At 44.4% G+C, this 15,548-nt stretch overlaps 1 protein-coding gene across 1 annotated transcript in view; it reads right to left on the reverse strand.

Moving 5' to 3' along the window:
• The window catches only part of BLTP3A (bridge-like lipid transfer protein family member 3A), a 47,830-nt gene that overhangs the window by 4,325 nt on the left and 27,957 nt on the right, over positions 1 to 15,548 (reverse strand). The window contains exons 9-20 of the mRNA XM_067531439.1: positions 14,681 to 14,767; positions 13,862 to 14,026; positions 13,050 to 13,204; positions 11,926 to 12,067; positions 11,039 to 11,232; positions 8,691 to 10,240; positions 7,008 to 7,204; positions 5,434 to 5,585; positions 5,178 to 5,328; positions 2,739 to 3,004; positions 2,057 to 2,165; positions 1,364 to 1,479 (exon numbers count right to left, since the gene is read on the reverse strand). Coding sequence (XP_067387540.1) covers positions 1,364 to 1,479; positions 2,057 to 2,165; positions 2,739 to 3,004; positions 5,178 to 5,328; positions 5,434 to 5,585; positions 7,008 to 7,204; positions 8,691 to 10,240; positions 11,039 to 11,232; positions 11,926 to 12,067; positions 13,050 to 13,204; positions 13,862 to 14,026; positions 14,681 to 14,767 — 3,284 coding nt within the window. The remainder of the gene's footprint in view (positions 1 to 1,363; positions 1,480 to 2,056; positions 2,166 to 2,738; positions 3,005 to 5,177; positions 5,329 to 5,433; positions 5,586 to 7,007; positions 7,205 to 8,690; positions 10,241 to 11,038; positions 11,233 to 11,925; positions 12,068 to 13,049; positions 13,205 to 13,861; positions 14,027 to 14,680; positions 14,768 to 15,548) is intronic.

Consider the following 15,548-nt stretch of genomic DNA (forward strand, 5'->3'; position numbering starts at 1 on the left):
TTCACACCCATTATTATATTCAGCCTGCACAGCCATCACTGGCAGACTACTGGCCACCTGTCTCCATTGATTCCCACCTCACTTCTAGACATGTGAGCAAGACTTGAAGCAAGAGGGGATTTTCCTGCACAAGAACTCTGGCTTCAGCTGAAGGTAAATACTATTCATGCAGGGAAGGCAAAGGGACAAATATTGGGCTCCATTCTGCACCCTCACTTATGTGAGTTATCTTTATCCTCATAAGCAGGCATACTAAAGTTAACAAGACTACTTGTGTAAGGATAGCAGGAACTTTTCCTGGATGCAGTCACATCTGTTTCTACCTCCTCGAAGCTACCTATTGTTACACATATAGCTCTCAGGATCCCTAGTAAAGCTTCACAGTGTAATGTCAACATCCTGGACAATAATGTTTATTTATGGGTCTTCCTTGGGCTGTGTTATTCTTTCATTCAGAATTTAGGCCTCAATCCTGCTCCTACTGATTTTAACCCCTATTATTTTATTACTGTAGCACCTAGAGGCTCCAGTTGTGATCACAGATCCATTGTGCTAAGCACTACACACAGAATCAAAGACAATCCCTGCCCCGAACAGCTTACAACCTAAATAGACAAGACAGAGGGTCGGAGGGAAAATAGTGGCACTGAGTGGAGAAGTGACTTGCCCAAGGTCATCCAGCAGGCCAGTGGCAGAGCCAGGAACTGAAGCCAGGTCTCCTGCATCCCAGTCAGTACTTCATCCACTAGACCACATTGCTTCCCTCAACACAAAGCCAATGATCAGATTATCTAGTAATACCTGTGTAAAGGAAGGGTAATAGAAAGTGTGGATTGTTTTTGCTTTTTGCTTGTAAGATAAAATGATTTGGGTTCCAGATGTTTGGATCAAATTAAATAGAAGATCAAATTAAACAGTGAGTCAATTAACAGAAGGTTCCGTGTTACCAGGAAATTCTCATATCTACAGGATTCATTCTGTGGTTATTTTAAATCTATTTTCTACAAGGCCCTGCACCTGAAAGAACATCTTTCAACCACGGATTGGACAGGTGGTGGGAAGATGGATCCCCTCAGAAAACAATGTTCTTGAAAGTGATCAAATCAGGGGAGTTTGCTGCAGAGTGATGCAGGCGTTGCCCTTGATTCTGGATTGAGTGTGAAAGGTGAGATGGGAACTGAATCCTGACTGCTCTCACAAGAGACACTAGTGCTACCTGTCGGTAAACACTCTAGATAAGGAAAGAGACAGGCATGCATAGGCTTTACATTTTCCAATCCTGCATTTTCCAGTCTGCACCCAGCTGTCTGGGGCACAAGCTATTGTCTATTTGTCTGGAAGGAAACATGCAGAAATGGCTTACCGGTAGTCCATGTACTGCTCCTGTTGGGACTGCCAAGAGTCTCTCTACTGGGATCTTCTGTTCCTTCAGACCTGGCTCAGGCCTTTTCTGGGAAGACTGTCCCTCCTTCTGTGCAGCTGGAAAATAATATAAAAATACTAATAGGTGCACTTATACCATAAAGTACTTTTAATAAAAGAGTCTCAAAGTGTAGTACAGATGTGGGTATTATTCCCATTTTAAACATACCTATACCAAGCACAAAAAAAAAGAGCTACTTTCCCAGTCCTCACGAGTCAGTGGCAGTAACATCAGAACGAAGGAAACCTCCAGTCCCATTTTAACAATTACACAATGCAGCCTCGAGCACCTAATTAATCATCTCAAGCAAATGTTTGAGAAAGCCTCTTGAAAAAGCAAGAAGCTACACCAGCAGGAGTAGATGCAGATGAGAATATTGGCATACTGTCCGAAGGAGAGGGGTGCTTATATAGGAGACAAAATATTCTTAAACCTGTTCCAGCAGAAGTGGCTGCAAAGAATAAAGGAACATTGGATGCTGGGGTAAATCAGATATTCCAGATGTAGCCTCTCCCAGCAGAGGCAGATTTTAGTTCCAGTCTCTACCAACAAGAGTCACTGCGGAGTGTTCTAGTTTCTAGTAATGGTGGTGGAGGAAGGGGGGAAAAATCAAAGCTTCCCTACTTTACTGACCTATTACATAGAACATTCCATCATCACTGCGCTTCACAACAATGTGTTCCACTGCCAAGGTTATGGGAATAGTGCCAGGAGAGGTAGGGTACACCCGAGGGCTATCATCCTGCAAAACAAACAAAAATTATCTGCTGCTGTACAACTCTGAAATAGGTCAATGCAGCGAAGGATGGTTGTACAGAGTATAACAAAGACACATGGCTAGTTAGAGGTGGGTTCTCAGCCATTTTTCTGCACCAGGTGCCCTCTCCCACCAAGTTCGTGGTAATAATACAACCACCATCCCACCTCTTATATAACCCTCTCCCTCTGTAGATCTCTAAGGGCACAAAGGAGGGTAAATATCATTGACCCCATTTTACAAAGGCAGATGAGAAGAGCAGCATAAAGGGGTTAAGTGAGTGTCCTGACAAAGCAGGTCACTGGTAAAACCCAAGCGTTTCAGACTCCCGTTCACATTCCCCATGGTTGAACCACTAATATTACGATTCCAAGGAGCTACCTGTTCCCCATTAAGATAGTTTTTAAGAGGTAGAGGAAAGGGCAGACAATCATTTTGAACACTTTGTAGAAGTGTCATTTCCCTAAGAAACAGACATGATTCTCTTTCATAGGTAGAATACCTGCAGCTTAGCCCTGGGACACCCGCTTTCCCCCACCAATGCACGCACAGACACACCTTCAATGTAATCTTGGCATCCACAATTTCTATCTTCATGGGAATCACTTCAGGTACCACTTCATCCTCGAGGAAGGGTCCGAGGTTAGTGAGGAAGGACATCAGGAGCTCTGCACTGTAATTGTGGATCAGGATGTGAAGGAACCCATTCTGGACAGCAAGAGGCGAGTGTACAATGGCGCTGGGTCCTATTTCAAGACGTAAACACACTTCTGGCTGGGTCTGATTAACTTCTTCAGCTAAGGGCTTCTCTATGCTTGAATCCCCTAGAGGCACAGAAGAAAATCATAAGAGTGGGGAACTAGATGGAATCTGGAGTAGGCTATAAGAGTTTAGGAGACACATAGCTTATAAAGCCTTTCATTGCTCAGGGACTGGATGAAATCCAGTTCATGATGGTAGTGATCAAGAATCTTGATTGCTGTTGAGTACCCTTCCAAGTGAAATGAGTTTGAGTCCAGTTTTCAAACTGATAAGTGTCCACGTCACAGAATCCACCACCACAATTGGCCCCCTCAGTGGCAATCAAGTGGGTCCCCAAACTCGCCGCTTAGCTATGTCAGCTCCAGACAGGTTTCAGTGTTCTTAAGGACTTAGGTTTACTCCATGCTACCTAGAAACTTACAGGTATAGAGCAAAACTCCACCCCCTAATTCGGGGCCTTTTGTACAATTGGTTTTACAGTCCAATTGAACGCTATGTAATTTTGAAATGCCCCCTTGTGGCAAAAGCATCTATCACTATGAAAGGATATCATTAGTCAGTAATTGCTACTCTTTTCTTTCTTTTAAAGATTTTTAAGCTTGAATTCAGTGCTGGTGAAACATCCCACATATTAAGCACAGTGTAGTCTAAAGATATCTATCTATCCACAGCATACATACAGCATCAGGAGCAGCAATGCAAGCTTCCCCACAGAGTTTCTGTACGTCTTATTAATTATAGCATTACTGTAGCATCTAGGAACCCCAATCAAGAGTCAGGTTCCCAATGTGGTAGGCACTGTAGAGACAAAGTCCCTGCTCCAGAGAGTTTATAGCTTAGGAGGCAACTATTTGATCAGAGGGACCAACCTTTAGGCATGACGGAGAAGTTCAGTCTTCAGGGCCAATTCAAACCTTGGTCTCTCTGCTGAGATTACTAACAACTAGTGTTGTAAAACTAGAAGGAACCACTGTGATAATCTAGTCTGACCTGTATAACACAGGCCAGCCATAGGACTTCCCTGAATCGATTCCTGTTTGAAGTCAAGCATGTCTTTTAGAAAAAACACTTCATCTTGGTTTAAAAATTGCAAGTGATGGAGTCATGATCCTTGGTAAATTGTTTCAATGGTTAATTACACTCACTGTTAAAAATTTGCACCTTATTTTAGTCTGAATTTGTACCATGTCAAATGCGATACAAAAGTCTAAATATATTACATCAACACTATTACTATTATCAACTAAACTTGTAATCTCATTAAAAAAAGGTATCAGGTTAGTTTGACAAGATCTATTTTCTAGAAAGCCATGTTGATTGGCATTAATTATATTATTCTCCTTTAACTCTTTCTTCAAGTCTTTTATCAGCCACTCCATTATATTGCCCAGGATCAAAGCCTGGTCTATAATTAAACAGGTTGACCCGTTTACTTTTTTAAAATTTGGCACAACATTAGCTTTCTTTTAGTTCTCTGGAATTTCCCCCAATGTTTCAAGAATTATTAAAAAATCAACATTACATTCCAGAGAGTTCCTATGTCAGTTCTTTTAAAACTCTTGGATGCAAGTTATTAGGATCTGCTGATTTTAAAACGTCTAGCTTTAGATTTAGTAAATTTGTCATTTTTCTTCCCTTATCAATTTTCTGCAGTTCCTAGCTTCTGATTTCTATTCATATATACATACATAAACATATATTTTATAGCTGCTTTCACTTCTCTAAGCCAGGTTGTTTTTTCAACCAGTGTAGCTACCCGACAGTGGAGTTGTGGTTTTTGTGGCATGTAGTGAAATGTTCTTAAAGACTTCCCAATTATCATTCACATTTTTCTGTTTAAACTCTTTCTCCCAACTGATTTGGGTCATGATTGTTCTCAACATTGTGAAATTGGCCCTTTTAAGACATAAGTATGTATGTATCTATCAGTCAATCACTGGTTTAGACTTTATTCTATTTGCACATGACCAATGTAATCAATTGTGGTGGAGGAATTGTGATGTGGCCACCTGTCCACTGGGGAATGGATTGAGAGTCACCAAAACAGCCATGGAAACAACTTTTGGACACTGGACTTGAACCACTGAGACAAAGGCTCTCAATATTATTAACATTTCACATACATTAATACTGCAGGTGAACACTGATAATATTTAAAATTCATGGCTCCTTAACAACAGTCAGTGTCTGATGCTCTGGTTTCAGAGCCAGCATGTCCAAAGGTCAGCATCTTACCCACACAGCTGCTTTGCAGATACTGCCACATTCCAATATTGCCCAACTGCTCTAGGGTAACCTCCATAACTTGTATAGCAAGTGACAGATCATCCCCTCTTGCCTCTATCCCGCAGTTCACCTCATTCATTTTCAGCACCAGAACAGAAACCTGAAACGGCAAGTCACAGGACCACTGGTCAGAACAGATATATGGCCCCCTTCGCAAATTTCCTTTAGTAGAAGACTTCAGGGAGAGGGAGGAAAGAAATCTGACCAACTGAAGGCTGGGGTCTTCTCCACTCTGAGAAGCTGAACTGTTCATGTCAGGTGTCCCTCTACCTTCATCCTCTGCCATTGGGCTCGCTCTGCTGCCTGTATCATGAAGGTCCTGAAGTTGTCCTGGGGCGAGGGGATCCAGGCTAGGCTCTGAAAAGAGATTACAAATACTCAGATACAGTTCCACTTTGCCACCTTCCTGAAAACAGTCACAAGCACCTTGGAGTGATTTAATTTAAAGATACAGAGCTCAAGTGACACATTTATTGTAATATTTAACACCATACTTTGTCCTTCTAAAGCACGTTTACAAACATTCCATCTCCCTATGTACTGCTATAGCATTAATCACTGTAATATCCAAGTGCCTTAGAATTCTAACATGAATACACAGCGATCATGCTTCTGTCCTCATCTCTACCACATCCCCTTCTGAAACACACAAGGGCTGTACATTTTTATTATATTTAAGCATGTTTATGTGCGGGATTGGTAAGATGAATAAGTGGTTTCTGCACATTGTGTTCTGCAGGTGCTGAGATTCATGGTCATTCTGATCCTTCCCAATACTGAGCTGCTCAGGCCAGCTGCCCAAGGGACTGCCTCTCGCAGTCACTCAAAGGTGGCATTCCCATTGTTCCAGAGGAACATACCGATTAGGGGAGGTTCTGACCATGCAGGGTAAGGCACTCTGGTAACGTGGGCCCAGCCATAGAGGGCTTTGAAGAGAAGGATGTTAACGAATCAAGCCTCTTAACTTCCCTATAAGGTAGGTAACTATCCCTCCCATTTTACAGATGAGGAAACACATGAAGTGACTAGCTTATGGTCATGCAACAAAACTGTGGCAGAGCTGGGAATAGAATCCAGAACTCTCAAGTTCCAGTTCCATGTTTTAATTGTTCTCTAGAGCTAGCTCCACGGTTTGAGTGTGCCAGTGATTATACCATACTGGTACCAGTAAGGTTCTCTTAGACTGTACTTGCCCTACAGCTTCCTTCATAGAGAAGGCATCTCAAAAAGCAGTATCACAGAGATCCATACTGGGTGAACTGCTCAGGAGTGAGTGATCGACAGGATCAATGAGAGCAATGGCTCTCAACTTTTCCAGACTGCTGGCCCCTTTTAGGAGTCTGATTGTCTTGCATACCCCCAAGTTTCACCTCACTTAAAACCTACTTGCTTACATAATCAGACATAAAAATACAAAAGTGTCACAGCACACTATTGAAAAATTGCTTACTTTCTCATTTTTACCATAGAATTATACAATAAATCGATTGGAATATAAATATTGTACTTACATTTCAGTGTATAGTATATAGACCAGTAGAAACAAGTCATCGTGTGTGTAAAATTTTAGTTTGTACTGAGGTCGCTAGTGCTTTTTATGTAGCTTGTTATAAAACCAGACAAATATCTAGATGAGTTGATGTACCCCTGGTTGAGAACCACTGAGTTAGAGACAGACGTAGTGGGATCCCTAGTATAAATCACGCCATTAGCTACATCAGAGATCAATTTGGCTATGTGAATTAATAATGGAAGAAAGCATAAGGCAGTTATAGTTACCAGGGTCCATGAGCATCACGAAGCCATCACTGCCATCACTGTCTGTGGACAGCCTGTCCTCGAGGCCGCTCCCATCTAGGGAGGCAGCGTCAAAGGAATGCTGGGATGCAGTCCTCTTCATGGAGAAGAAACGCATCCGACTGCTGCTGCCCCCCACAGCGGTTGCGGCCCCTTCTTCAGCTTTAGACACAAGCTCCCTACCAAAAAATCACAGAAGCAGACGGCTTAGCGTCCAAGCACTACGTTCATTATCAAGGTTACACAGTTTCTATATTCAACAATACAACGTTATCACCTCAGCTTTGTGGCTTCATTTAGAATTGTCAGGAATGGACTGGTGGGCAAAGCAGAGACAGTGACAGAGCAAACTTCCTGCAATGCCCCATGCATGCATCTCAGTCCTCTCTTGGAGGAGCCACCTCTGCAGCAGAGAGAAGACTTATGACTTCAGTTCTTCCCTTCTCTGCTGTATTTACCAGCATAGGGACCTGTTCTATTAAACCTGATAGTGACATTTGTGGACACCTGTCTACAAGGACTCAGACTGAGATCTACCCACTCATTTCACCCAGGCCACTAAACAGCTGCCAGCAGTAACAACTATCTTGGGCTACGACTGACCTAGCAACCTGGATATGACCAGCTCTGTGTCACATTACCAACTCCCTGCACTATCCTGGCCACTCTAGTCCCTAGCTCTCTGTATTACCTCAGGAAGAACAATTGGAAGGGGACCCGCTGTAGACACCTGTCCACTAAGAACTGAACTGGGAAACACCAACACATCCCAAAGGCAGTTAAATACCTGTCGTTCGGTCAGAATTTTAGATCCTGGCCAATCTGGGTTGTACTGCACTGACAACTGAGAAGTGAAAGGCTCTTGTATATCCCTGGAGCCATCCAGTCCTCAGGAAACACTCTCACCTGATGATGTGTCTTAACATCCTGCATCCCCTTCATATGTGGGACAGAGAGAAAGTTACAGGAATAGTGAGAGGGGGAAGTGGGCTTACTCTCGCAGGAGGTGATGGTTGGGGTCTAACCATACAACACCTGGTAGACGTTAGTCACGTTGTTTAATGCACTACTAGAAGATGCTGACATACTACAGTGACAAGCGCAATATAAGAACCTATATTGAACAGAACAGAGATTGGATATACCGACGCTCCCTGGAAGCATAAGTTCATATCTTAGCAGCAGCATCTATAATATATGATACAGTTTACTATGCGCCAGTGTTTCGAATGAAACCTTAAGAACCAGGGTCCTGCCTTCTCTTAAACGTTAAAATAATGAGATATTAAAAAAAAAGGGGGGGGAGAGGGGGATTTGCCCAGGCATTCTTCGCCAAAACTCCTTCCTTCTATTGCACAGAAAACTGCATTTTGCCAGCTGCCCTCTACCCCAGAAGTGGTTACATTTCAGCCATGAAAGGTGCTAGAAACTATGGGACATGCAGGATCTCGGATCCAAGCCACTAGCAAGAGGGAGGAAGCAGACAACCTGAATTTTGCCCCCTTTCTAGAAGGTGAATGGCCTATCATTTTAAAAAGCATTCAGTTCAGACTCAGTGGGAAAGATGGACTTCTAAGGGGGAGAGGAAACGTGGACGTGTCCCTGTTAAACTCCACCCTCACCTCAGCTTTGCTGTTTGGAAGTGCAGGAGGAGAAATCACTCACTTGGTTGGGGGTAGAGAGAGCATTTTCTGCATGGTGGAGGTCATCTTCTCCCGGCTCATGCTGAAAGCGTCTTTAGTTATAGACATGGCTTCCTTTGTGAGGTCCATGGTCACATGCAGGGCTTCCTTAGTGGCATCCTTAGTTATATGCAGTGCACTTGATAATTCAACCTCTAGATTCTTCAAGGGGATGAGTTCTGCCTGCTCCTTCAGAGTGATGTCTTCACTCCCCACTGACTGTACGTCTGAGGACTGTCTGGAAGAAAGGGCAAGAGGGGTTTGAGAGTGACCTCTGGGCTCACTCATTCTCTCTGAATCCAGGGCTTCTACAGCTTCATCTGCTTCCTCAGTTGGGCCCTTCTCCTCCAGCCTCTTGCTCTGTGGATCTGCTGTGTCAATTGTGCCCAAAGCTCCATTATCCAAGGATCCTGGCAGTCTCTCTGTCAACATAGTCACGCTCACATCTGTGTTTTCAATCCCGCTGTCCTCCAGGACTTTTGAGGGGCTGTTTGCTCCCTTCTCTGAGCTGACATCTGATTTCAGCTCCTTCTCTTCAGTAGCTAGCCCCTCCCTGCTGTCTGAGGGTGAGAGCTCAGATTCTATCAGGCTCGTTGTATCCGAGTCCATGGACCTGGGTACTGAGCCAGGGATGGGATGCATGAGCAGGGCCATTTCAGCACTGTTGAACATGATGCCCATACATGCAGTCATAGGTTCTAAGGGAGATCCAGTCAATTCCTGTGTATCTTGGGCCAACTGTTCCTGCAGTGTCTGCAAAAGTTCCTTCATTCTGAGCAGCACCAGGTACTGGTAGTGGTTGAGTCGCACTTTCACATGAGCGGTCGAGTACACAAGCATGTGAATATCGGCAGAGGCTTCCAGCTCTTGAGCATCCTCCCTGCCATCATCAGAGTCATATTCTCCTAAGATGTCCTTTGCCTCCGGGACCTTGTAAATGCTTTTCAGGTCCTGCTCGGTCTTTGATCTTTGGCAGAGCCCGAGCTCTCTAGTATGGTCCTGGTATTTGGCATGATTGCTAAAGCTAGCAGAAGGCTTGATTTTCAACTCTGAGGCAGCAGAGGCCTGCAACTTGGACACCTGAGCTTGTTCCCATCTCTTGGGAAGGCAAACCCAAATGGAGAGGGGGAAAGGGTCAATAAAGTTAAGGGCTCTGCCTTTTGAACTCTCAGCACCCTCAAAGTACAGGGAGATCTGGGTGAAATTAACAGACCAGAGGTCTTCAGAAGCAGAGGTCCTCCAGGCTGAATAGGCAAAGTTGGTGCATTTCTGGGCTCTGGCTTCCACCTGATATGCGTGGCGTAAAAAGAGGGTGTGGAGGATGCTGAAGTTGTCCTGAGACTTTGGGAACTGGGTGTAGGTGGAGTGGAAGAACTCTGAATTGGCAAATCTGCGAAAGTGGTTCTGGAGGGCCGAGCAGCTGCAGTGAGGGTCATAGCGTGTGTTGGTGGCAGTCATCTCCGAGGTGCAAATGGAAAGGGCCTTGGGTCGGTCACGGTGATCGGTTACTTTGTTCTCCACAGGGATGCTTAGCTTCAGTGAGGGGGAATGAATAAAAAGGGAAGCAATTAGTGGCCCGTTCTAGCAAGTTACACTGCAGAGTGGTATCTGTGCTGTCACTCTTACCTCATCCCTATTCTGCCAATGACACACATTGAGAACAACTGGTTTTTAAAGTGTGTTTTGTTCTGAAAAGTGAAAAGCCCAGTAGCACCAGTGACTGAAGTCCTTTATTTACTAATCAGTCACAGCTCAGGCAGCAGCGGTGCAAGCTTATATCACACTGCCTCCATCTATATACCTCAGCCCACATCTGGAAGGACCCACCTCTAGGGGAGAGAAGGGAATTTTGTCTCCAAGGCCCATTTGGGTTATAGCCTGTCTGCCGAGACTGCCAGCAACAGGCCCAGCCAGTGCCAAATGCAGTAGGATTTCAGTTCTGTGAACATCTGTCCACTAGGCACTGGTGAGAGACTCACCAACTCATTCATACAGGCCAAACAGCCATCAGAGAGCAACAACTTTCAATTACTACTGCTTTAGCTGTCTTTGAATCGGCAACCTAGTGGAGAAAGACTCCATATGCTACTACATCATTTAGCCTCCTCTTATGCGACAACTTTCCTGCTCGCTCCAGGCTGGCTCTAAGCATGTGTTCTTCCATGCACAGATCACAGAGAGAAATTAACAGCAGAAGAGGCCAGTCTAGAAAGATGGAGTTTTCATTCTCCTCTCATTGTGGGCTGCCACTGTACCTTGGATCTCACACTTTTACCTTCAATAAAGGGAGCAGGAAACCATTGCAGATTAGGACAGGAAGGAAGTGAATACCTTCAGCCTGGAGCCATCCAGTCGGACATCAACATGCTCATCCCGCTTCCCTGAGTCCTCCAGCTTGTAGATGGCTTTGAACTGCTCCAGGCTGCGATAGAGATCCAGGCAGAAGAGATTCACCCAGAGCATGCTCACTGTGTCCAGAGTAAACATCAGGCCATTCAGCTGCAGATACAGGTTTGGGCATGGAACTGGAGAGGATGAGAAATGGGACAATTAATGGTGACTCAAAGATGATGGAGTGGTTTGGGCATGGCTAGCTAAAGCCTTTTGAGAAGGAATTCAGTATTCACCACGGCCTGAGAACATTAGGGTGGCAGGGAAAGAGACCATATACAAACTACACTGTAATACTGTGCACTGGTAAGGCTGCCTCATAATCAAGGAACTTAAAATGCTTTAAGGACATTAACTAGTTAAGCTGCACAACACCCTTGTGAGTTGGATCCCTGTATGACAGGGAGAAACAGAGGCACAAAGGCAAAGTGACTCACCCACATTCACATAGTAAGTGAGTGAGTGGTAGATCCAGTAACAGAACTCAGATTCTCTTGATTCCTGCACCAGTACAAAAGAAAGAACCAGAATCCCAAGATTTGAATAGACAGAAACTAGGATATATTTTCAGTAAGCACTTGGGCAAGTTATTGTTACACATACAACTTTAACCCTCCTTCTTGGTGGGAATTTACTCAGGATTCCAGAAGAGTGCAAAAAATCAACATGTACAGAGAGAGAGAGGAACATAAGAAGACTAAACAAGAACAGAGATGCAGAGAAACTGACTCTCTAGGAGCTGTAAGATGGTTATGTATCAGGAGAGTTAAAGAGGGGCTGGTTCCTTAGGAAGTTTACCAAGTAAAGAGCTAACCTTATTGCATTACCTGGGAATTCCTGATTGTCTGGGAAGTAGTACTCTGTGAACTCGATATGGATTGCAGAGATCTGATCTGAAAGGTTGATGGATTTCCTGCGGCAGGAAAGCAAGGTGGAAGGCTTCTTACTTTGCTGACCAGCTGTGGAAACCTGAACAACAAAGCCAAGTAGTGGCACTGCAGTCAGTTAGAAAAGTGACTGTTCATATAGCATCACTGTTTCCCACATTCATCTTCTCTCAAAGATTCATTCTTACATCCAAATTTACAGTTTACAAAATCAGAAAAATTGTCTTTCAAATGCCAGCACCTCCCAACTCAATCCAGGATCTGAAAATCCAACTGGGAGCTTGGTATCTTTATGCCTCCTCTATCACCACCAGTACAAGATGTGGCAATCAGAAGTTAATGGACAATTCTATTGATAGAGACCAGGTGAGTGAAGTAGTATCTATTATTGGATCAACTTCTGTTGGTGGAAGGGACAGAAGCTGTTCCAATACAAGATATTGCCTCACTCAGATCTTGGGACCAACATGGCTACAGCACTGCAACAAATTCTATTGATGACAGGAGATGGATTCTGTTCTGTCTCACTCTCTCAAAACTCTGCAAGGTTAACAGGAGGCGTGTGTGTGTGACAGAGAGACAGTGTGTAAAGTTTTCTGACGCATCTGGTATAGGCCACTGTCAGGACTAGGATTCTGAACTAGATGGATCCAGCCAGACAATTCCTATGTAGCTGTCAGTGAAGACTCTTACCGAGAAACCCTCTCCCATCCTCACTAATTTCTCAAATCCACAAAACCTCATTTGCTCAGAGTGGGGCTGGGATTGAATCAAGGTGTGGAGGGAAAGCAGCCCCAGCTTTGTAGTGTGGTTTTCAACAGAAACTCAACAGTTCTGGCTGCAGTTTGCTTTCAGTTTTGGGGTTCTTTTGAGCCTGTATTAGCTTCAGAAAATATGAGCAATATATAACAGAGGTCTGCCAGGCCCCCTGAATGCTGCAGCTACAGAGTCTTGTTTGACTCTGGTTGCACACTAGGCTTTTTTTGTTTAACACAGTATCCGATTAAATACTTTGTTCCAAAACTAAGAGATAATTTGAACAATGGATGAGGGCTCATGCCCACCTGATGAATGTCCAGGTCATCCACTCGGACAACCACGCAGCTGGATCGGAGCCGGTTCCATGAAGGGTGCCGAAGCTGTGGTAAGCTTGCGGGAGGTGCACGTGTTTGGGGGCGGACTTTCTCCGGGGGGCTTTTGTGAGGACTGGACAAAATGTCTGGGGGGAAAAAAGTTAAAAATCACATCAGCCTGGATTTAATTCATCTCCTTAGCAAGCAGTTAAATCTGTAAAACATCAAACCCACAAGAGGTATTTAGGAGGCATGTGTGTTGATTGGCTAGAAATAATGGACCTAGAGTTGGATACAAATGGGCCAGACTAAGTAATGAAAGTTTAGGGCCTTGTGAAGAAGAATACAGTCAAAGATCCGTGTACTCTGTGGCAAAATGAATCTAAATTCTGCAGCAGACTCAAGGATTCTGTGACACTCAGACAGCTTCATATACATTCAAACACAGAGGGATTTACTGCACTAGCTATGAAAATGATTACCACAATCTGTCCAGTATTCCATGCATCACTCAATTTGGATAGTAAGTTCATTTTATTTTACTCTGCCCCTACATCTGCAATTTTTCATGTGCCACAGATTTTTTTACTGACAACTCATTAATGCATTGTACAAGTTGCCAGGGGCAGGAGCTTCAGGTCTTGACCCCTGGGACGTGATTGGCCCCTCACCGGCTTTTAGAGGAAGTACCCCATGTGGTAAGGGTGACTATCTTTTGCCCAAAACACCAGTAAATCAGTTAATGACTTTCATAAAATGGATGCAACTGAAAGAAAAACACCAGAATAACCCAGCAGTGCTACCTGGTTGCTTTCTGAAGGGGGATCCTTGAGTCCTGGTGGATCCAGAGTCCATTTCTTCACACTGCTTTTCCATCTTGCTTTGAAATTCATTCACCAACTTCTTTGCCCACTGCCCCCGAGTCTCCATGGTCTCACAGTACTTCACCCAATGCTTGCAGGTGTCTCCTGCAAAACAAATACACACCATGGCTTTTCAGAGGAGGTTCTTGTGGCTTTGATCAGCACCCGACACCTTAGCACTCTTACTCACTCACACATGCATCTTTTAAATGCTCTCCTCCAACTGGAATCACCACTTATGCAAGCAGGGCCACACAGTCCGATGACCCCTTTAAATAATGTAAGCTTCCTCATAGCACAGCTGTCCACGCCTGCTAGGATTCCAAATGCAAGAGTTTCCTTGCAAGTGCCATTGCTCCCCTGTAAGACCACCACCTTTTCCACTGTGAGAGCTCCCAAGTTACACCCAACTGTGACTGGGTTCCTCCTGGGCCTCATCCCATACACTGAAGCCCTGTCAAGCTGACCAGGAACATATAGGAACCAGATCAAGAGCTTAAGCAACAGGGAAGGTGAGGGATCCAAGGCTTTAACCTTATGACTTTATGACAGACAGCAAAGTGTTCCCCTCCTCACCTGGCTCCTTTTCTCCTGAGGGTTAGGTTGCCCTTCAAAGAAGTAAATTGGATTAGGCCTGCAAAGAGGATTCAAGTCACAAGATCTCTCCGCACAAACTACCTTGCAGTCCTGTAGCAGCATGTTTCCTCATCCTCTCTTTGTATACCCTTCATGAGTGAGGAAAGAACAAACTCTCTTTACCTGTCCAGTGGAAGGGATAATAGTCAAAAGCCATCCTCCTGAAGGTGAGCTGCATTGCGCCTCCCATCACTCCATGCTTTGAGGTGCCTGTGGAAAGAGAGAATCAAGAACATCTGCATATCAGCTGTGCAATCCAACCCTAACTGAGGGGAATGCAGAGCAACTTTGCATACTTCACACACCTCCCTGAGTGATACTGCACCAGCATCTCCCCTTGGTGTTAGGGGGCACTGTACTGCAAGTGGTACCATTCGCTACCTTGTTTTACAAGAGACATAAAATCTTGCTCATTGAAGATCCCACAGCCCTTTTCGTACCAGAAGATGCCAACCCTGGGGCCCTGATTAAATTCTAATTAGAGTCATTACTTTCTCTCTATATACAATTCCCTCTGTGGTTTCAGTTGGCTTTATAAAGTGATGCTCTTCATGTGCTGTCCTGATAAGCACTGCTGAATAGTTGCCATGTTCCACCCCAGAGGTGACTGCATTTCTGTGATGTGTGAGTAGTCCCTGTATATAAGCATTTTGGGATCCTACGGCATGAAAGGGACTATATAGAAGGATACCATTTTAAGGTAAGATGCTGCAATTATACCTCCTTTTAGGTTTAGCACCACCTCCCATGATCATCTAGGCCAGGAAACAGAAAATGGAATGAAACTGATGAACCATTACTGCTATCAAGAAAACAACTGGTGCACCACACACAAAACTGCATAGCGCTCCTTTGTCACTGGCAGTTACCATTCTCACCACAACAAAATAAAGAGGACAAAGCGGCTTTGGGCTGCACATGCTGAGGCTTTAAAACACAGAGTTTATTACCAGCCTGTTCCAGACAACTCAGCCACAAGAAAAGGAGACAA

Source organism: Emydura macquarii, unplaced genomic scaffold, assembly GCF_026122565.2.
Source record: "Emydura macquarii macquarii isolate MOO-44397 ecotype Brisbane River unplaced genomic scaffold, CSIRO-AGI_Emac_v2 contig_3220, whole genome shotgun sequence".
Taxonomy (NCBI): Eukaryota; Metazoa; Chordata; order Testudines; family Chelidae; genus Emydura; species Emydura macquarii.